General features: G+C 43.5%; 1 protein-coding gene across 3 annotated transcripts in view; it reads right to left on the minus strand.

Annotated features, from left to right (window-relative positions):
- Positions 1 to 20,812, minus strand: part of LOC144687782 (clustered mitochondria protein homolog) — a 97,760-nt gene extending 76,948 nt beyond the window's left edge. The window contains exon 1 of one of the 3 annotated variants that reach the window (XM_078554283.1): positions 20,648 to 20,812. In XM_078554283.1, coding sequence (XP_078410409.1) covers positions 20,648 to 20,729 — 82 coding nt within the window. In that variant the 5' untranslated portion in view covers positions 20,730 to 20,812. Of the gene's footprint in view, positions 1 to 11,467; positions 11,584 to 20,543; positions 20,558 to 20,647 lie in introns of those variants that run through there. The other 2 variants (XM_078554284.1, XM_078554285.1) reach the window with 2 other exon arrangements.
- Positions 20,813 to 21,966: the final 1,154 nt, after the last annotated feature.

The following is a 21,966-nucleotide window of genomic DNA, read 5'->3' on the forward strand; positions in this document are numbered from 1 at the left end:
GGAGAGCATAACAAAGTGGAGGGAGATAACAAGGATAGTTGGCGAAAGAGGAACAAGACACAAAAACTTTTGCAATGAGCTATAGCCATATCTCTCTGAGTGTAGTTCATGTGAGGGAGAATGGGAAACTAGGGGCAGAATTTTACGATCCCGTTGGTGGATTTGCAGGGGTAGCAGGGGAGCCTGTAAAATTCTTTGGACGGCCTTCCCAGCAGGCTCCCGTCTGTCTTGACCGCTCTGCAATTTTACGGTGGGATGGGTGAGGGATAGCCAGCCAACCTGCCCTTGCCCCAATTGAGGCAGGTAAGTGGCCAGTTAATTTAACAGCCGTTTCTCACCCAGCTTCAATTTTCAAGCTGGTGGGAGGAGTTCAGGGACAGGGGAGGAAGCTCAATAAGTGACCCAGTGCAGACCTCAGACGAGAAGGTTTTAGTGAGGGTAGGTTGGGGGGAGGAGGGGGGGGGGGGGGTGCATCCAGCAGCATCCTCCTTTCAACATCATGCACCCCACCCCCCCAAAAAAGGTTCTGCCCCTACAGGAGCTCCCTTCCACCGACCTCTCCATCAACACTCCCAACCTCCCATGCTCTCATCTCCCCTCTCCACCCTGAGACTGCTACCCCCCACCCCACTGCCCCCCTACACCCACACACATACTTACCTGGTCCTGGAAATGAATGTGGGGCTCAAAGACTGGTGTGGGAGAAGTGGGTTCCAGTGGGCACCTGGACTCGGGAAATTGGGAGGGTCTACACCTGAACTGTGCTGGGGCTGGTGCTCTAGCAAGCCACACAACTAGGGAAGTAAAGAGGGTTTTAAACTAAACAGTGGGGGCACAGGATCAAATTTGGGAGAATGTGATAAATCAAAGAGTAGAGACAAGGCACGAGAAAAAGGTATTAATATGGGAAATGATAAACAGAACGTGACAGGAAGGGATAGAGAATACAAGGCTGAGAGTAAATCAACAGATAAGGCTAGAGGTTACAAAATTAATAAAAAGCACAAAACTAGGGCTCTGTATCTGAATGCACATAGCATTCGAAACAAAACAGATGAACTGATAACATAAATAGAAATAAATAGGTAAGCTCTAATAGCCATTACAGAGACATGGCTGCAAGATGACATAGGTTGGGACCTGAATACTGAAGCGTAGATGACATTTAGGAAGGACAGGAAGCTAGGAAACTGGGGAGGCATGGCTCTGTTAATTGCTGATGGTATTAGCACAATAGAGAGGGATGACCTAAGTTCAGGAAACCAGGATGTAGCAGCGCTTTGGGTAGAGATGAGAAATGATAAGGGCAAGAAGTCACTTGTGGGAGTGGTGTACAGACCCCCTAACAGTAACTACATGGTAGGACAGAGTATAAAGGAAAAGGTATGGCAATAATCATGGGGGATTTTAATCTACATATAGACTAGAAAAATCAGATGGGCAAACGTAGTCTAGATGAGGAGTTCATAGAATATTTTCGGAATAGTTTCTCAGAACAGCACGTTCTGGAGTCAACCAGAAAGCAGGCTATACTAGACCTGGTATTGTGCAATGAGATAGGATTAATTGATTGCCTCATAGTGAAGGCGCCCCTAGGTAGCAGCGATCATAATATGTTTGAATTTTACATTCACTTTGAGGGAGAGAAGAATGGATCCAAGACTAGTATTTTAAACTTAAATAAGGACAATTATGAGGGCATGAAAGCGGAGAAAAAGTGAACTGTCAAATTAGGTTAAGAGATAGATAGGTCAATAGAGATGCAATGGCAGACAGTTGAGGGGCTATTTCAGAATATGAAGAATAGATACATTCCAATGAGAAAGAAAACTTCCAAGGGGAGGACCCACCATCTGTGGTTAACTAAAAAACTCTAAAGATAGTATCAAACTTAAAGAAAAAGCATATAATTGTGTAAAGATGGGTGGCAGGTCAAAAGATTGGACAGAATATAAAAAAACAGCAAAGCATGACTAAAAGATTGATAAAAGAGGGAAAAATTAGAGTACGAGAGCAAGCTGGCTAGAAATATAAAAACAGATAGTGAGAGTTTCTATAGATATTTAGAAAAGAAGGAATTAACAAAGTGAGCATTGGTCCTATAGAAAGTGAGACTGGGGAATTAAAATGGGAAAATAAGGAGATGGCAGATTAATTGAACAGACATTTTGCATCAATCTTCAACTATAGAGGATATAAGTAACATCCCAGAAATAGCTGTAAATCAGGAATTGGAAGGGAGGAAGGAGCTCTCGAAAATTACAATCACCAGAGAAGAGGCATTGAGCAAATTGTAGGAGCTGCAGGCTGACAAGTCCCCAGGTTCTGACGGTCATTATCCCAGGGTCTTAAAAGAAGTGGCTAGTGAAATTGTTGATGCGTTAGTTTCAATTTTCCAAAATTCACTAGATTCGGGGAAGGTTCCATTAGATTGGAAAATAGCTAATGTAAATCCTTTATTTAAAAAGAGGGGAAGAAACCAGGAAACTACAAGCCAGTTAATTTAACATCAGTCTTAGGGAAAATATTAGAAGCTATTAAAGATGTTGTAGCAGGGCAATGCAAGGTTTTGTTAAAGGGAGATCATGTTTAACCAATTTATTGGAGTTCTTTGAGGAAGTAACATGTGCTGTGAATAAAGGGGAACAGGGGGATGTGCTGTACTTAGATTTCCAGAAGACATTTGATAAAGCGCCAGATCAAAGGTTATTGCAGAAAATAAAAGCTCCTGGTGTAGGGGGTAATATATTGGCATGGAAGATTGGCTAGCTAACAGAAAGCAGAGAGTTGGCATAAATGGGTCTTTTTCTGGTTTGCAAGATGTAACAAGTGGTGTTCCACAGGGATCAGTGCTGGGGCCTCAACTTATTACAATTTATATAAATGACTTGGATGAAAGGACCAAAGGCATGATTACTAAATTTGCTGATGACACAAAGGTAGGTAGGAAACTAAGTCGTGAAGAGGACATAAGGAGGCTACAAAGGGATATAGATAAAGAGGCTACAAAGGGGCATAGGTTAAGTGAGTGGGCAAAGACTTAGCAAATGGAGTAAAAGTAGGAAAATGTAAAAACTGTCCATTTTGGGTGGAAGAATAAACAAAAAAGAATCATTATGTAAATGGTGAGAGATTGCAGAGCTCTGAAATGAAGAGGGATTTGGGTGTCCTAGTGCATGAATCGCAATAGGCTAGTATGCAGATACAGCAAGTAATTAGGAAAGCTATTAGAATGTTATCGTTTATTGCGAGGGGAGTTGAATACAAGAGAAGGGAGGTTATGCTTCAATTGTACAGGGTATTGGACACTGTGCCTAGTATTGGTCTGTTTATTTAAGGAATGATGTAAATTCATTGGAAGCAGTTCAGAGAAGGTTTACAAGAGTAATACCTGGAATGTGCGGTTTCCTTAAGAGGAAAGGTTGGACAAGCTAGGCTTGTAGAAGAGTAAGAGGTGACTTGATTGAAATATATATTAGATGCTGAGAGGTCTTGAGAGGGTGGATGTGGGAAGGATATTTCCCCTTGTGAGGATTCACTATTTAAAAATAAGGGGTCGCCCATTTAAAACAAAGGGGAGGAGAAATTTTTTCTCTCAGAGGACTGAGTCTTTTGAACTCTCTTCCTCAAAAGGCAGAGGAAGCAGAGTCTTTGGCTGAGATTTTCCAGCCCCGTCATAGTGGGACCCACCACGGGAGATTCAGCAACCCAGTCAAAAAAGTCCACTGACTTGCAGCGGGATTGAACCATCCCAGCAGCAGGTAGGGCCGGAAAATCCCACCCTTTAAATATTTTTAAGGCAGAGTCATAGATAGATAGATCCTTGATAAGCAAGGGAGCGAAAGGCTAAATCAGGGTAGGCAGGAGTGTGGAGTGGAGATTACAATCAGATTAGTCAACATCTGATCGCATGGCAGGGTAGGCTCAAGCAGCCGGGTGGCCTACTCCTGCTCCTATTTCATAGGTTCGTAGGGACTCCTGGCACAGGCTCTGGGGACTGCTTGTAGTCCCAGTCCTGTCCACTGCACATTCTAGTGCTGCTGGGACGAGAGAGCTGCCAGCCAGTTAGATTGGCCAGTAGCTTCCCGAGGCAGGCCTTCCTCCCAACAGAGGGGCAGAAGTCCCATCTCCAGTCAATTAATGCTCGTCGGAACATTAAGTGGCTGCAGGGGTACCAGTGTCAGCGAGGATGTGTCCACCGCTGACTCTTCGCACGCACGACAGGAAGGGAAACCCGCCATCCTAAAAATCTTGGCCCAGGTGATTTACAGAGAATGCTTGAGTTAAAGGAGAAGTGGGTAAGGATGTAAGGATGTGCCACCTTCCCTCCAGAAGTTGTAGAGAAGGTTGGTCTTGGCTTTGCTAACCTGTCTCCTCGGACCAAGTGGCACGTGAACAGTGCTACCAGGCTGTCCAGGCAGAAAACCAAGAGGTGTAACCAAGCAACTGCTCCTTTCCAGGACAAGGCTGCCATGAGAGGAGAGTTACATTTGGACACTCAAAGGAAATAGAGCAAAGGAGCAGGATGGTACTACTCAGTGACAAAACTATTTCAATAAAAAAGGGGTACACATACTTCATACTCAAATTATTCATGGTGCTTACAAATGACTTGCATTTGTATTCTTCTATTTATTCAAAGATGGAATGCAGGTTTTGCTGGCAAAGCCAGCATTTATTCTCCATCCATAATTGCTCTAGAGAAGGTGTTGATGGTGGTGAGCCACCTTCTTGAACCACTGCAGTCTGTCTGGTGGAGGTACTCCTACAGTGCTGGCAGGCAGGTCGTTCTAGAATTTAGACCCAGCAACAATGAATTGTGGTGCATGTCCAATCCAAGATAGTATGTGACTTGAAGATGGCGATGTTCCCGTGTTCCTGCTGCCCTTGTTCTTCCAGGTGACAGAGATTAAAGGTTTGGAAGAAGCATTGATAAATTGCTGCATTGCATCTTGCAGATGGTACAAACTGTAGCAATGATGCACTGGTAATGGAAGGAATGAATGTTTAAGGTGGTGGATGGGGTACAAATCAAGTAGTCTGCTTTGTCCTGGATTGTGTCGAGCTTCTTGAATACTGTTGGAGCTGCACTCGTCCAAACAAGCAGTGAGCATTCCATCACATTCCTGACTTATGCGTTGTAGATGGTAGAAAGGCTCTGGGGAGTCAGGAGGTTAGCCATTCATCGCAAAATACTTCAGACTTGCTCTTGTGTTTATATGGCAGGTCCAGTTCCGTTTCTGGTCAATGGTGGCACCCAAAATGTTAATGGTGGGGGGGATTCAACGATGTTAATGCCATTGAATGTCAAAGGGAGGTGGTTAGACTCCTTGCTGGAGATGATCATTCCCTGGCATTTGTATGGAAAGAATGTTACTTGTCAAATCAGCTCAAGCTTGGATGGTGTCCAAGTCATGCCGCATTCTGGCATAAACGAATTCTTTGAAGTGGCAGAAATGGGGTAAGGGCAGTGGTGACAAAGGAAGATTATTAAACAAAACGAGAATGCTCATAGCCCCGTGCAGCAGTAGCTGGGAGGTCATCTGAGCGACAATCCGGACTTCAGTTGGCATGAGGGATGTATAGATTCAAAGTTGGCGATACTGTGCAGGGCTTTTTGTACATGCATATGCAGTTGTACATGCTGGACAGCATATCACAGAGCCCTTTTTTGATCTATCAAGGTAGTGAAAGCAGCCCTTTAGTGGCCCTTTTGGTGCTCCTGATCTTAACTCTAGTAAGGCACCCTGTCGTAACAGTTCATTGTGACTGCCGAGGGATCAATAGCCATGGTAACAGAGGGCACATTTTGTCACTCAAAAGTTATTCATTCAGTCATGACTTATCTTCCTCGCAAAGCTTAGGGGATGGAGTCTTCTTGACAACAAACACATCATGACAATTACCAGCAAACATTTCCGTAGCAGAGAATTATTTCCATCTAATAACACATAATCCGGACAGTCCTTTCCACTGAGCAAGTTGAGGATGTTAACTGTAGGAGCTCCAATGTGCCCTACATGCTTTCAACTGTACCTGACACTTTTAAAACCCAACAATATCATAAAACTATGTGGCCCTTTTACATTACTGCTGTACCAAGCTGGACGAATTCCCCAGTGCTCTAAAAATGATGTTAGTCACCTGATGAATGCAAGTCTGAATGACATCCTGGGTCATATTAAGAAAGGTCCCCCTATAGATGCTCGAAGTGAGCTAGCAGGCAAGTAAAGGCTGCCCAGACAGATAATGCATGTACATCTTCTTACTGTAGCTCACATAACACTCAAAATAGCCACTTAGGTGAAGCACACTCTCGCCCAACAGAGCTCCTCACTATATCTTCATGTGGCTTGCGTGATCTATAGATTATCTGGGAGGAAGAGGAAGGGTCTTGTAGGGCACATCATCCTTTAATGCAGTCTTGTCTCCTTTCTTCCAGTTTGGACTGGTCTTCTTCCTCCTCCATTACAATATAGAACAAGAAAAAGCCCATTGGGAATCCCATATAGTTACTCAGAACCTGTCACTATGGGTGTAGGGGTAGGAGAATATTCCACAGGTCCTCAGAGTCAAGGTCAGCTCTGCCCAGGTGCAATTCATAGAAAAAAAATCTTCAAAATCTTTTCTGTAACTTAAATAATAACTTATCAAAGTGTTCCAGCTGAAGCTTCCAAAGTACAGCACATCTGCCAATAATCGGCTGGCACTAGGTACACTTCTTTTCATTTGTTCTAAGCCAGTTACAGCTTTTGGCCATTCATTCACTTTTACGTATTGAAATGAGTTTCTAGTAGCATCACCACATACACACATTGAAGGGCCCAGACCCTTCAAGGAACATCAATGCAGCCATTACATGGCAGAAACTGGTCCCACACTGTACGTACATCCCGAACTCAATGTAAGACACTAGTACAAAACATTGTCCTTTTTTTGTTATCGTGGGATGTGAACATTGCCGGCAAAGCCAGGATTTATTGCCCATTCCTAATTGCTGTCGAGAAAGTAGTGATGAGCCACCTTCTTGAACCATTGTAGCCCATGTGATGCAGATACACCCACAGTGCTTTTAGAGAGACTCACGGTCTGCGGCTACTTTGAAGTGCTATTGGCCGAGTTACAGGAAAGGCTTGGGAGCACTTTTCTTTTGGTGAATTGTGCCTGGGCAGGACTGACCTTGCCTCTGAGAATCTGTGCAACATTCCCCAGGATTATGGCCCAGCAACAGTGAAGAAATGTAGATATATTTCCAAGTCAGGATGGCGTGTGGAGGGGAACTTGCAGGTGGTGATGTTCCCAAGCACATGTTGCCCTTGTCCTTCTAAGTGGCAGAGGTTGGAGATTTGGAAAGTTGTAGAAGTCTTGTCGAATTGCTGCAGTACATCTTGCAGAATGCACACACTGCTCCCACAGTGCACCATTGGTGGAGGGGTTGAATGTTTAAGATGCCAATCAAGCAAGCTTTGTTCTGGATGGTGTTGAGTTTCTTGAGAGTTGTTGAAGCTGCAATCATTCAACTGACATATGCCTTGTAAATTGTGGACAGGCTTTGGGAGGCAGTAGGTAATTTACTCGCCACTGTTAGAAATATGTTCAGAAAATCAGCTTGAAACAAATAAGTAAAACAAATAGGCTCGTTCTGCAAGTTTTGTTTTATTGGAAACTGCTTAGGGTTTTGTTTCTCCAGACACAAAACTAGTGGAACAATTATCCTTAGTTAATGCTAGTCAGCCCAAAAAAGGGCCATGGCTGGATAAATAGATAACCATACTACAAAGCTGCGTTAAGCTTTTCATTTAACCTTACTTAAATTAGGATACCTGCCTGAATGGAAAAGTTAATTGGTATGTAGGAATAGAATAACAGCTACTGTATTGGATCACCATGGTTCAGTAGCCTGATAAGAAATAAGAACAGCTGGACTGAATGGCTTTATGAACAGTGTTGTAGGGTGGCCGAGTTGTGTATTAATTATAGAGTTGATCTGCAGACACTTATTGGGTGGAAGCATTAAGTTTATTTACAATATACTCAGCTGCAACTACACGTGTGCTTTCAACTCTGACTCTACCTCTCTCTGCCTACTGAGGTAGCCTGTGCTACTCTCCTATTGATTACTAGAGATCATGAGATCTTGCCTAACAAGTATTATTCTTAAAGGTACATTACACACTAAATAAAACCATAATCACTATCACAAAATGCTCAAAGCTATTTGTAAAGTAAATCTTTATAGGGAAATACAGGCCAGTGGAGAGTTTTCCCCCGGTTCCCATTGACTTCAATTTTACTAGTTTGCCATGTTGGCTGATACCAAGGGCAGTCACCCTCACCTCACCTCTGAAATTCAGCTCTTTTGTCCATGTTTAGACCAACGTTGTAATGAGGTTTGGAGCCAAGTGGTCCTGGAGGAAGTCAATTGGGTTTCTGGGATCAGGTAAGTGCTAAGGAAGTGCCACTTGATAGCACTGTCAAAGATACCTTCCAGCACTTTTCTGATAATTGAGAATAGACTGACGGGGTGGTAATTGGCTAGATTGGATTTGTCCTGCTATTATGGACGGGGCATACCTGGCCAATTTTCCACATTGTCAAGTAGATGCCAGTGTTGTAGCTGTACTGGAGCAGCTTGGAGCAGAAGACTTCAGCATTACACCAAAGATGTTATCAGGGTCCATGGCTTTTGTGTTGTCCAGTTCATTCAGCTGTTTCTTGTTATCACATGGAATGAATCGAAGTGGCTGAAGACTGGCATCTGTGATACTGGGGATCTGGTACTGATTTTATTCAACTACCATGCAATATTTTCTGACTCTACCATCAATGCTATGTTCAACTGGTACAGTGAGAGCGCCAAACCCCCCAATAAGAAGGAGGAAAATGATGAATGTGAAAAGTGTTCAGGGGGGAGGATAGTTGTGTGTGGCTGCTGAAAGAGTCAGAGAGCTGGGTATTGAAACTTCAGTGCAGGCAGTGAAACCAAAGTAGAGCTTGGAAAGATTTACAAGAACTGAAATCAAGCAGGAGGATCCAAGCAGCGAGAAAAAGTAATAAAGTCCAACTTGAAAACTGAATCAGCAGATAAGTGCATGAAATTGAACCTGTAAGTTTATAACAGGAATAGGCTTCAACTACTGAAAAATTAAATGGATTTCCAACAACATTGAGTGAGAATAAATATTTTATCGTTTACAGTGAGTTTATATTTATTTATTTTCCTTACTATTTCATGGGATGTGGGCATTGCTAGCAAGGCCGGCATTTGTTGCCCATCCCTAATTGCCCTTGAGAAGGTAGTGGTGAGCTGCCTTCCTGAAGCGCTGCAGTCCATCTGATGCAGATACACCCACAGTGCTGCTGGGAAGGGCGTTCCAGGATTTTGATCCCAGGACAGTGAAGGTACGGCGATATAGTTCCAACTCAGGAGGATGGTGTGTGGCTTTGAGGGGAATTTGCAAGTGGTGGTATCCAATGCATCTACTTCCCTTGTTCTTCTAGGTGGTAGAGGTCACAGGTTTGGAAGGTTCCATTGAAAGAGCCTTGGTGAGTTGCTACAGTGCATCTTGTAGATGATTCACACCACTGGCACTGAGCGTCAGTGATGGAAGGAATGAACGTTTAAGGTGGAGATCAAATAAGCTGCTTTGTCCTGGATGATGTTGAGTTTCCTGAGTGCCATTGTAGCTACACTCATCCAGGCAAGTGGAGAGTATTCCATCACATTCCTGACTTGTGCCTTGTAGATGATGGACAGGCTTTGGGGGGTCAGGAAGTGAGTTATTCACCTCAGAATTCCCAGCCTTTGACCTGCTCTTCCCACAGCATTTATACAGCTGGTCTGGTTCAGTTTATGGTAAGTCCTAGGATGTAGATAGTGGGGATTCAGCGATGGTAATGCCATTGAATGTCAAGAGGCAATCGTTATTTTCTCTCTTGTTGAGGTGGTCATTGCCTGATGCTTGTGCGGCACAAATGTTACTTGCCACTTACCAGCCCAAGCTTGAATGTTGTCCAGGTCTTTTTGTATATTGGCATGGACTGCTTCAGTATCTGAGGAGTTGCAAATGGTACTGAACATTGTGCAATCATCAGCGAACATTCCTACTTCTGACCTTATGATAGAGGAAGGTCTAGGACACTACCCTGAGGAACACCTGCAGCAATGTCCTGACACTGAGATGATTGGCCTCCAACAACCATAACCATCTTCCTTTGCACTAGGCATGACTCCAATCAGTGGAGAGCTGCCCCCTAATTGCCATTGACTTCAATTTTGCAAGGGCTCCTTGATGCCACACTCAAGATGTCAAGTGCAGTCACTCTCACCTCCCCTATTGCATTCAGCTCTTTTGTCTATGTTTGGACCAAGGCTATAATGAGGTCAGGAGCGGAGTGGCCCTGTGATAAATATTGCTTATATGGGTACATTCTCGAAAAAAATTAAACTGGCATCTCAAAGCGGGTTCATAAAATTATAAGATTTCATTGACCGTTTCTCTGCTTCTTGCCAATTCAAGTTTGGTATCTTTGGAAAAAAGAATTAAATGATTTGATTATTCTCTTCCCTGCTATTTATTTGTTGTTCATTGGTAAACACTGATTAAAATGAATTGCTTTCAATTTACCTACATTTATTCAACACTTTATTGGAAATTAACTTATTTCAACCAAACTATTTTTTTTGCCCAATAGATTACAACAACCTGAAGACGGACATTTTTGAGATTTGGTGATTTGTGTCTATGCTTTAGGACGGATCTTAGTTGTGCCCTTTGCTGGAGTGTCATTTCTTAAGAGGAGTCACATGATCATAGATCAGGCAAGCATATTTTGAATTCCAATGTCTTGAGATGTTGACTGCAAGACCCACCCACAGAAAACATTGCAAAGTAAATGTGATGGTAGTAAACTAAATTTAAAGCTATATATGTTCTCACTTCATCCAACTTTTCACCTTGATGAAATACCATCTAAAATATTTTAAGCATGTTCTCAATTTTTTTTTTACATTCTGTTTACCGAAGTTGCCCCACTAGAAATCAGCAGCACAGGACACTGAAGTAGGAGACCTGAATCATGGTATAAATACCATATGCAAATGTAATGGATATCACCAGGAAAATTCACAGCCTGCAATGAAAGCCATTAATCTAATGACTCACAGTATAGTCAGCATCTCTTACTAAACCCTGGGGAGGAGAGACAGGCAATTGACTGAAATCAAATTGTGTATCTAAAATGTACATCACGCAGTCTTTCTCTTGTTATTGCTACAAATAACTTCCAGCAATGCTGTAAATGACAGTGCTGACCTCAGGAGCATCATGTTACAGTACACGAGGTACTTACAGTGGTCTGCTCTACACTGTCCTGGCAGAAATAAGCTCTCTGTACTGGTGAGCCAGCACACTCTCAAAGTTCAACGTTAAGTCATAACTAATTGTTAACATAGAAAAGTAGATACGGTACTCACTATTTAAATCAACACCAACATGAGAAAACAAGAAATCTCCTTCTGTGGTAATAATGGTATCTTTCACTCCAAACTGTGCATATTTGCACTTTGACTGAATGCTACCTGTTCCCGCTCACGTCTCTCACACTCCACCCATCTGAGTGTCTGCATTAACAGTTTAAATTCAGGAACAAGCATTCATAAGCACTCTGATCCAACATCCCATGTCAAACTCTGGCAACTTCCTTACACACTTAAATGAAAAACACTTCAGGCAAATGGCAGTGCTGAGAAATAATATTTTTCTCTTCCCAACCAGTAGCAGTCACCAGCTACTGCCATATGTTTCAGAAACAGGAGGGCTAAAGCCTATAAGAAGCTCATAAAGCAGTCACTGAACATTCTTCTTTCACTAAAGAATTCTAACAACCTTCTGAGTGCAGCCTTCTGTTTTAATTCATTGTTCTAATCATCACAAAAGTGTCAGCTGAGCACTCACATCCACAGTAAAATGGATTTAAAACGCCCAAAAACAATTTAATAAGACTAACTCCACCACATTTCATCCAATAATCTGGGCTAAATCCTAGTACAGCAGATTAAAGCCTAGACTGAATCAGCCTATTTTGGTGCCAAAACAAATTAGCAAAAAGCAAAGAAATTATATTTACTCATTTAACAATAAAAGAGATGGCAGTTGCCAATGCTGCAGGTCAAATGACAGCCACGGTTTCTGCCTGCAATCTGCCCAGGTGAGTAACAGACAGCAGGAAAAGGAAGAGGCCAGATACATAAGCAGGGCAACCAGAAAGAGCCTTTTGATGAGTACAGAATTCATCTCAGTTGTTGTTGTTATAGTAAGCGTTAATTTGAACTATATTTCTGCATGTTGCTAACACTCTGCCTTTTGAACATGAGCTATTCAATTTCAAAGTTTCTGAACTGCTGCTGCTACAGTTGCAAACAACCATAAAAAATATCAACAAGGAAGACTCAAAGCACCATTTTAATAAGGAGATGGTTCAAATATATTAAAACCAAATGTCAACACTGTTCTGTATAATTTAATTGATTCAGCCTCCAGCATATGTTGCTGCCTTTTAGCACACTTGGGTTTACTTTAGCGTTTGTAAATTTTAATAATATACTGCAAATCCTCTGGAGGATGTCTGACGTTGATGCATCATTCCTACAACCCAAGATGCCAGCCAATACTTACAGTGGCTGTACCATTTCAAAACCAACCGCTACAAAATAGTGACAGAGAGATGAAAGAATTGTGGCGAGAGATTTTTTTTCTGTAGTAGTTTCTCAGTCACTGTGTGTTGCTATTCCAAGGAGAGTGTTACTTGGATTGGAGTTCTGGATAATGAAGCAAGGCAAGTAGGTGATCTAAAAGTAGAGTAAATTAGTGACCACAATATAAATGGAGTAAATTTTCAAGAAACAACGGGCAATAAAAAGGCTTTCTATATTTAATTAGTAGTAAGAGGATAGTCAAGGTAAGAATTGGGACACTAGGCTGAAGACTTGCCATGCGAAGTAAAGAAATGTTAAATACTTACAGAAACAGGATTGTAGAACCACCAAAGGTTTATGTAAAACAGTAAGTGAAAACAATATTCAAAGAATGATCCTCCTCCTCCTCAAGGTACCATGCTCTAAGAGGGCATTGGCAACCATGGACTTCCACTGAATTGTCCATGACTATGCTTGGCAAATTACTGCAGTGGTTTACCATTGCCTCCTGCAGTATGTTAACCAGGAAATTCTCCTGCTCTCACCTCCTGCCAGCAGACGTACTGGAAGAATTTACAAATTGATAAATCAACCTGTTTGGTCACGTTATGAACACACCTCCCATGCACATCATGTCCCGAAATAGGACTTGAATCCAGAGCTTCTGGCCCAGTGCTAGGGGCGCTATCTCTGCCATAAGACCCGAAAAATGATGCTAAACAAGTTATGGAGACTCAAGGTAAACAAATCACCAGGATTAGATTGTTTGCATCCAAGGATCTTGAGGGAAAGGAGGGAAGAAAAACAAGGCTTCATCTATATTTTTTCACAAGTCTGTGTAAATTAAAACTGTGCTTCAGGACTGGAGAGTGGCAAACATAACAAGAAATGGGTGAATAATGAGGCAAAAAAAATAAGACAATTTGTCTCACTTCAGTTGTTTCAGATAAAAAGAAATGCAGTGGATGTCATTTAAATCATTTAAGAGTATTGACAAGGTGAGAAATGTCAAATCGTAGCAATTTGATTGAGGGGGAATGTGGCATGTTGATAGAGATGGTTAGAGGGCAAAAAGCCAAAGGTCATGGAGTCATATCAGCACACAAGGCGGCCTTTTTTAAAAATAATTCATTCACGGGATGTGGGCTTCACCGGCTGGGCCAGCATTTATCACCCTTCCCTAGTTGCCCTCAAGAAGGTGGTGGTGAGCTGCCTTCTTGAACCACTGCAGTCCATGTTGTATAGGAACACCCACGGTGCTGTTAGGAAGGGAGTTCCAGGATTTTGATCCAGCAGTGAAGGAACGGCGATATATTTCCAAATCAGGATGGTGAGTGACTTGGAGAGGAACTTCCAGATGGTGGTGTTCCCAACTATCCGCTGCCCTTGTCCTCCTAGGTGGTAGTGGTTGTGGGTTTGGGAGGTGCTGTCTAAAGGAGCCATGGTGAATTCCTGCAGTGCATCTTGTAGATGGTACACACTGTTGCTACTGTATATAAGTGGTGGAGGGAATGAATGTTTGTGGATGTGGTGTCAATCAAGCGGATTGCTTTGCTCTGGACAGTGCCCAGCTTCTTCAGTGTTGTAGGAGCTGCACTCATCCAGGCAAGTGGGGAGTATTCCATCACATTCTTGACTTGTGCCTTGTAGATGGTGGACAGGCTTTGGAGAGTCAGGGGGTGAGTTACTCGTCGCAAGATTCCTAGCCTCTGACCTGCTCTTGTAGCCACAGTATTTACAGTATATATGAACTGGCTAGTCCAGTTCAGTTTCTGGCCAATGGTAACCTCAGGATGTTGATAGTGGGGGGATTCAGTGATGGTAATGCCATTGAATATCAAGGGACAATGGTTGGATTCTCTCTTGTTGGAGATGGTCATTGCCTGACACTTATGTGGCACGAATGTTACTTGCCACTTGTCAGCCCAAGCCTGGATATTGTCCAGGTCTTGCTGCATTTGGACATGGACTGCTTCAGTATCTGAAGAGTCGCAAATGGTGAACATTGTGCAATCATCAGTGAACATCCCCACTTCTGACCTTATGATGGAAGGAAGGTCATTGATGAAGCAGTAGATGATTGGGCCTAGGACACCACCATGAGGAACTCCTGAAGTTGGAGTGGAGATAACTGACCTCCAACAAGCACAACCATATTCCTTTGTGCTAGGTATGACTCCAACCAGTGGAGAGAGTTTTCCTCCCGATTCCCATTGACTCCAGTTTTGCTCGGGTTCCTTGATGCCACACTCGGTCAAGTGCTGCCTTGATGTCAAGGGCAGTCACTCTCACCTCACCTTGGCAGTTCAGCTCTTTTGTCCATGTTTGAACCAAGACTGTGACAAGTTCAGGAGCTGGCCGAACCCAAACTGGGCATCAGTGAGCAGGTTATTGCTAAGCAAGTGCCGCTTGACAGCGCTGTTGACGACCCCTTCCATTACTTTACTGATGATTGGGAGTAGAATGACAGAGAGGTAATTGGCCAGGTTGGATTTATCCTGCTTTTTTTTTTGTGTGTACAGGACATACCTGGGCAATTTTCCACATCGCCGGGTAGACGCCAATGTTGTAGCTGTACTGGAACAGCTTGGCTAGGGGCATGGCTAGTTCTGGAGCACAACTTTTCAGTGCTATTGCTGGAATGTTGTCAAGGCCCATAGCCTTTGCACTATCCAGTGCCTTCAGCCATTTCTTGATATTACGTGGAGTGAATCAAATTGGCTGAAGACTGGCATCTGTGATGCTGGGGACCTCTAGAGGAGGCCTAGATGGATCATCCACTCGGCACTTCTGGATGAAGATTGTTGCGAATGCTTCAGCCTTATCTTTTGCACTGCTGTGCTGGGCTCCTCCATCATTGAAGATGGGGATATTTGTGGAGCCACCTCCTCCAGTGAGTTAATTGTCCACCACCATTCACGACTGGATGTGGCAGGACTGCAGACCTTAGATCTAATCCTTTGGTTGTGGGATTGCTCAGCTCTATCACTTGCTGCTTATTCTGTTTGGCACACAAGTAGTCCTGTGTTATAGCTTCACCAGGTTGACGCCTCATTTTTAGGCGTGCCTGGTGCTGCTCCTGGCATGTTCTCCTGCACTCTTCATTGAACCAGGGTTAATCCCCTGGCTTGATGGTAATGGTAGAGTGGGGGATATGCCAGGCCAGGAGGTTACAGATTGTGTTCGAGTATAATTCTACTGCTGCTGATGGCCCACAGCACCTCATGGATGCCCAGTCTTGAGTTGCTTGATCTGTTCGAAATCTATCCCATTTAGCACGGTGGTAGTGCCACACAACACGATGGAGGGTATCTTTAATGTGAAGGCGGGCCTTCGTCTCCACAGTGACTGTGCAGTGGTCACTCCTACTAATACTGTCATGGACAGCCGCATCTGCGGCAGGCAGGTTGGTGAGAATGAGGTAAGTTTTTCCCTCTTGTTGGTTCCCTCACCACCTGCCACAGACCCAGTCTAGCAGCTATGTCATTTAGGACTTGGCCAGCTGGGTCAGTAGTGGTGCTACCGAGCCACTCTTGGTGATGGACATTGAAGTCCCCCACCCAGAGAACATTCTGCACCCTTGCGACCCTCAGTGCTTTCTCCAAATGGTGTTCAACATGGAGGAGCACTGATTCATCAGCTGAGGGAGGGCGGTACGTGGTAATCAGCTGGAGGTTTCCTTGGCCATGTTTGACCTGATGCCACGAGGCTTTATGGAGTCCAGAGTCGATGTTGAGGACTCCAAGGGCAAATCCCTCCCAACTGTATAACACTGTGCTGCCACCTCTGCTGGGTCTGTCCTGCCGGTGGGACAGGACATATCCAGGGATGGTGACAGTGGAGTCTGGGACATTATCTGTAACGTATGATTTCATGAGGATGACTATGTCAGGCTGTTGCTTGACTAGTTTGTGAGGTAGCTCTCCCAATTTTGGCCCCCAGATGTTCGTAAGGAGGACTTTGCAGGGTCGACAGGGCTGTGGTTGCTGTTGTCGTTTCCGGTGCCTAGGTCAATGTCGCGTGGTCCGTCCGGCTTCATTTCTTTTTTGTGTTTTTGTTACAACCGCATGGCTTTTCAGAGGACATTTAAGAGCCAAACACATTGCTGTGGGTTTGGAGTCACACGTAGGCCAGACCAGGTAAGGACGACAGATTTCCTTTCCTAAAGGGCATTAGTGAAGTGTTTTGACAACAATTGACATTGGTTTCATGGTCATCATTGGACTTTTAATTCCAGATTTTTATTGAATTCAAATTCCACCATCTGCCATGGCGGGATTTGAACCCGGGTCCCGAGAGCATTACCCTGGGTCGCTGGATTACTAGTCCAGCGACAATACCACTACGCCATCGCCTGCCCAAATTTGGCCCATCGATGAGCATGGGTAAAATGTTGTTGGAATTGCTCTGAACAATTATACACATATAAGTGGGGGGCTTGGAGAAAAATATTGAAATTTGCAATAACACCAAATTGCTGAATGTGGAAAACTGTGACAAAGATTTTGAAAGGCTGTTGTACATAGATAGGCTAGCAGGATATGCAGAAAAGTTGTAGGTGCTGTATAGTGAATAGGAGTGTGAAGTAACACACATTTGTCATGAAAATATAATCATTTTCATGATGTTATTGTGATTTATTGTAAAGGTAGGTTAATAGTGGGGTTTGGATTCGTTTCTCCATGTGGATGTGCGTGGGGCGGATTTAACTGAATTGGAGACAACTGGTCTGAAGCTTTTGAATTACCAAAGGGAAGCTAGATTTGAAATGCTAAATACATAAACGTGGCTGAAGTTTTAGAACGTGAGGTGTGAGGAAAATTTGCATTTTTAGATAAATTAGAGTAGTTTGAATTTCAAAGAGATAGTAGGATGTTACACCTAGCTAAACGAGGCTAAGCCAGTGTGTTTATTTTTTGCAAAGGTTACTAATAATATGAATACTTTTCTCAAATAAATCTTGCACAGTAAAGATGCAAAGACATATTGGAACAATGGAATTTACATTAAAAAGGGAGAAACATACATAAAGAAAATGAGGTTGTGTGTAAGTGGGAAGGCATTCTAAGATCTAACACAAGTGTGGAAAGCTTCCAGCCTCTGCTGCATCAAGTTGCTGTCTACAGGAACCAAAGCTAAGAAAATTCACTGTAAAGGTCGCTGTCCAGGGTATTGTGTGCTTTGCCTGGGTCTGTTGAAATCTATTTTGTTTTACTGTTGCCTTAACAGAGGTGTAACTGGAAGCCAGATTAATTGGGGGGGTTTAGGAGTTATTAAAATAGTAATTTGTAGACCCACGTATGTGCTTAAAAATCTTTTCTTTTATTAATAAGTATTTAGTATAGTTTTGTAAAAAAAACGTCTAAGTCTCAGTGGAATTATTATGATTGCATCTCGAAATAAAATACAAATCGCAAAACAGATGTGGCAGCTGTTTCAAGCTTCCCTCTGGGATTTGAGCAGCTCAGCATTTACCATTCGGTGTACCGTAACGTTTTGGAAATCAGAATAGGTAAAAATGTAATGAGATTTTAAGTGGAGCAGAAGAACTTTCACATGCAGATGTACAGTTCATTATGTAACAGTGCAACCAGAGAAGGCCACATGACCAAGAGAATTGTTAAGTTTGTATTCAAAATATAGAATGCAAAAGCAAGGAACTAATGTTGAACTTATACAAGATGCAAGAAGACCAAAATTGCAGAGCATCATGTACAGTTTTAAGTAACTGATTATAGAAAATATATCAAAATGAAAAATTGCGTAAATTTGTCACCATATTACCAGGGATGACGGGTTACAACTCTGAAGAAAGACTTCAAGAAGTTTAGTCATTTTTCACCACAGAGCTGAGAAGGTTGAAGGGTGGTCTGATAAAGTTCAAGATTACAATAAAGTGGCAGACTCTTTCTACTGATAAGACAGTAAGAGTAATCACAAACAGAATGAAAAGGGATATTAAAAAAATATTTACTCAGGAGGTTGCTAAAATGTGGAAGTCAGTGACAGAGGACATTGTTTTTTTCAAGAAATTATATAGCTACATGTAAAATAGAATGGGGTAGGGAGGTGAATTAGCAGAAACGGTGGTTGACAGGGCCCTCAACCATGTCCGGCCCATCTCCCACGCATCCGCCCTCACACCTTCTTCTCCCTCCCAGAAACATGATAGGGCCCCTCTTGTCCTCACTTATCACCCACCAGCCTCCGCATTCAAAGGATCATCCTCCGCCATTTCCGCCAACTCCAGCATGATGCCACCACCAAACACATCTTCCCTTCACCCCCCTGGCGGCATTCTGCAGGGATCGTTCCCTCCGGGACACCCTGGTCCACTCCTCCATCACCCCCTACACCTCAACCCCCTCCCACGGCACCTTCCCATGCAACCGCAGAAGTTGCAACACCTGCCCCTTTACTTCCCCTCTCCTCACCGTCCAAGGACCCAAACACTCCTTTCAAGTGAAGCAGCATTTCACTTGCACTTCCTTCAACTTAGTCTACTGCATTCGTTGCTCCCAATGCGGTTTCCTCTACATTGGAGAGACCAAACGCAGACTGGGTGACCACTTTGCAGTACACCTTCGGTCTGTCCGCAAGCATTACCCAGACCTCCCTGTCGCTTGCCATTTCAACACTCCACCCTGCTCTCATGTCCACATGTCTGTCCTTGACTTGCTGCATTGTTCCAGTGAAGCTCAACGCAAACTGGAGGAACAGCACCTCATCTTCCAACTAGGCACTTTACAGCCTTCCGGACTGAATATTGAGTTCAACAATTTTAGATCATGAACTCTCTCCTCCATCCCCACCCCCTTTCCGATTTTCCCCCTCTTTGTTTTTTTCCAATAATTTATATAGATTTTTCTTTTCCCACCTATTTCCATTATTTTTAAATGTATTTCCATCCATTGTTTTATCTCTACCTTTTAGCCTTTTTCGATTCCTTCACCCCACCCCCACTAGGGCTATCTGTACCTTGCTTGTCCTGCTTTCTACCCTTAATTAGCACATTCCTTTAGATAATATCACCACCTTCAACACCTCTTTGGCCTTTTGTCTGTGACATCTTTTGGTTATCTCCACCTATCACTGGCCCTCTATCCAGCTCTTCTTGTCCCACCCACCCCCCCTTAAACCAGCTTATATTTCACCTCTTTTCTATTTTTCCTTAGCTCTGTTGAAGAGTCATACGGACTCGAAACGTTAGCTGTGCTCTTCTCCGCAGATGCTGCCAGACCTGCTGAGTTTTTCCAGGTGTTTTTGTTTTGAATTGGCAGAAATGTTGATTAAACTTTCTGGGCTCAAGTGGATAAAAACATTAGCAGGAACAGTTTTGTTTCAGCAATGTAACATTCACTAATTCTATTCGACCTGTGAGAGGAATCACAGCCAAGGCTGATCTCAGACAATTATCACACACACACCCCAGCATGAGTCACTGAATTCTGATGATGAGCAGAAACCATGCCTGCTGCCCCTCCCTTCCCCTCTCCAGGTGTGCTGAGGCAAATTATTGCTCCAATGCTGTTTCTTAGCCAACAGCTGACTCTTGAATACTAAGGATTGAAGCTGGGACTTTTCTGGTCTGTATCCCTTTATATATATATATATACACACACACTTCAGACCTTCATTCCCTGGTGTTATCAGCTGTACAATTTAGAGTTGAAAATGCAGCGTTAATATTTCCAATACTGCCCACACTGGGTGTTCAGAGTCCTATAAGCAAGGTTACTACCCACCCTTTCACAATATATTTCAATCCTTTCCCTTTCATTCTCTCTCTCTCTTAAAAGTTGTTGTGCGCCGCCCTGCTGTTAATTATTTTCTGACCGTATCTTACTTCCGCTCACACCCTGTGCCTCCTGTCCTGAGTGCTCCCGGTCCTATACTCTTGACTTCTAGCTGCCTTATGCAGGTACATTTCGGATCCATGTTCTCTCTCACCTGTTCCACGCTCTGGTGGCTCCTTCTTGGAGCGGCTGCTGGCTGTTTCCCCCGCTTCACTCCCCGCACCTTTACTCACCATACCGCCTCTCTTATCCTCTGCTCCCCAAACAAACTATATCACTCTCCAGGTAACTCGTATCAACCTTGGATCGGACTAGTTATAGGGAGGAGGAGGAGGGTGACGCCCAATTTTCGAATATGGCCATATTTCCATGGAAACCAGGCGTGTCGTTGGGTGTGTTCCCCAGGCTGGGCTACGGGCTTGTAGTTTCAGCCCAGGAGAAGCGATAGGAAGTCAAACTTGAGGGTAGATCCCACGGGGAACAACGCAATCGAAACAAATACAGGTAGTGTTAAGTTTAATCGAAAGCAAAGTAATTGAACCAAAGAACAGAGCTCAGTGAGCACATGTAATCAATTCAAACTTTTCCCTGTTAATACTCCCTCTGCTCTTATTACCTAAAAGGTAAAGGTTTAACCTAAAGGCGTTTCCGTGTGAGTACAGACCACAAGAACCGTGGAAATTTGCGACTTGGTTACCAATTATGCTGAGGGGAGCAACAATTAGCTGCAACGTCCCTCGAACTCAAAGCTTACAATAAAGTAAGCAAGAGTATTGTGACATTTGGGCTTTTCTCATATAAACAACTTGACAACTCTTTCAATCAATAGACTGGTGTAGAAAAGCATCACATTTAATCTCTACAGACAGTACAAGATTAATAATTAATCCAATCATCACAAAGTGTTTGTCAGAGATCTGCAGAACCCCCATTACAACACCTAACAATCAAAAAGATTTGCACTTACATAGCACTTTTCATGAGCACCAAAGTGTTTTACAACCAATTAAGTATTTTTGAAGTGTGGTCACTGTTGTAATGTAGGAAACATAGCAGTTAATTTGCACACAGCAAGCTCCCACAAACAACAATCTGATAATGACTAGATTTTACATATACATAATGACTAGATTTTAAATATATATAAAAATATATATGTTGATTGGGGTATAAATATTGGCAGGGACACCAGGGGCTGAATTTTCTGAGGGGTGGAGCGGGCACAGGCGGGCACAGACCCGATGGCCGCCCGCGATTGGGTCCGCGCCGCCATTTTACGCCAATTAAGGCCCGTCCAGCGTGAATCACAGCTCCCGAGGGCAGCGGGAGTGGGCAGCAGCGGGTCTGCAATGACTGCCGGGTCCAATGGTGACCCGGCGGCCTGTGTTAAAAAGTTGCTGCAGCCTTTCCGAGGCTGTGAATTATGGCCAGTGGAAGGGCTCCCCAGAGCGCTGCTGGTGAGCAGGCCAGGCA

Source organism: Cetorhinus maximus, chromosome 12, assembly GCF_964194155.1.
Source record: "Cetorhinus maximus chromosome 12, sCetMax3.hap1.1, whole genome shotgun sequence".
Classification (NCBI taxonomy): Eukaryota; Metazoa; Chordata; class Chondrichthyes; order Lamniformes; family Cetorhinidae; genus Cetorhinus; species Cetorhinus maximus.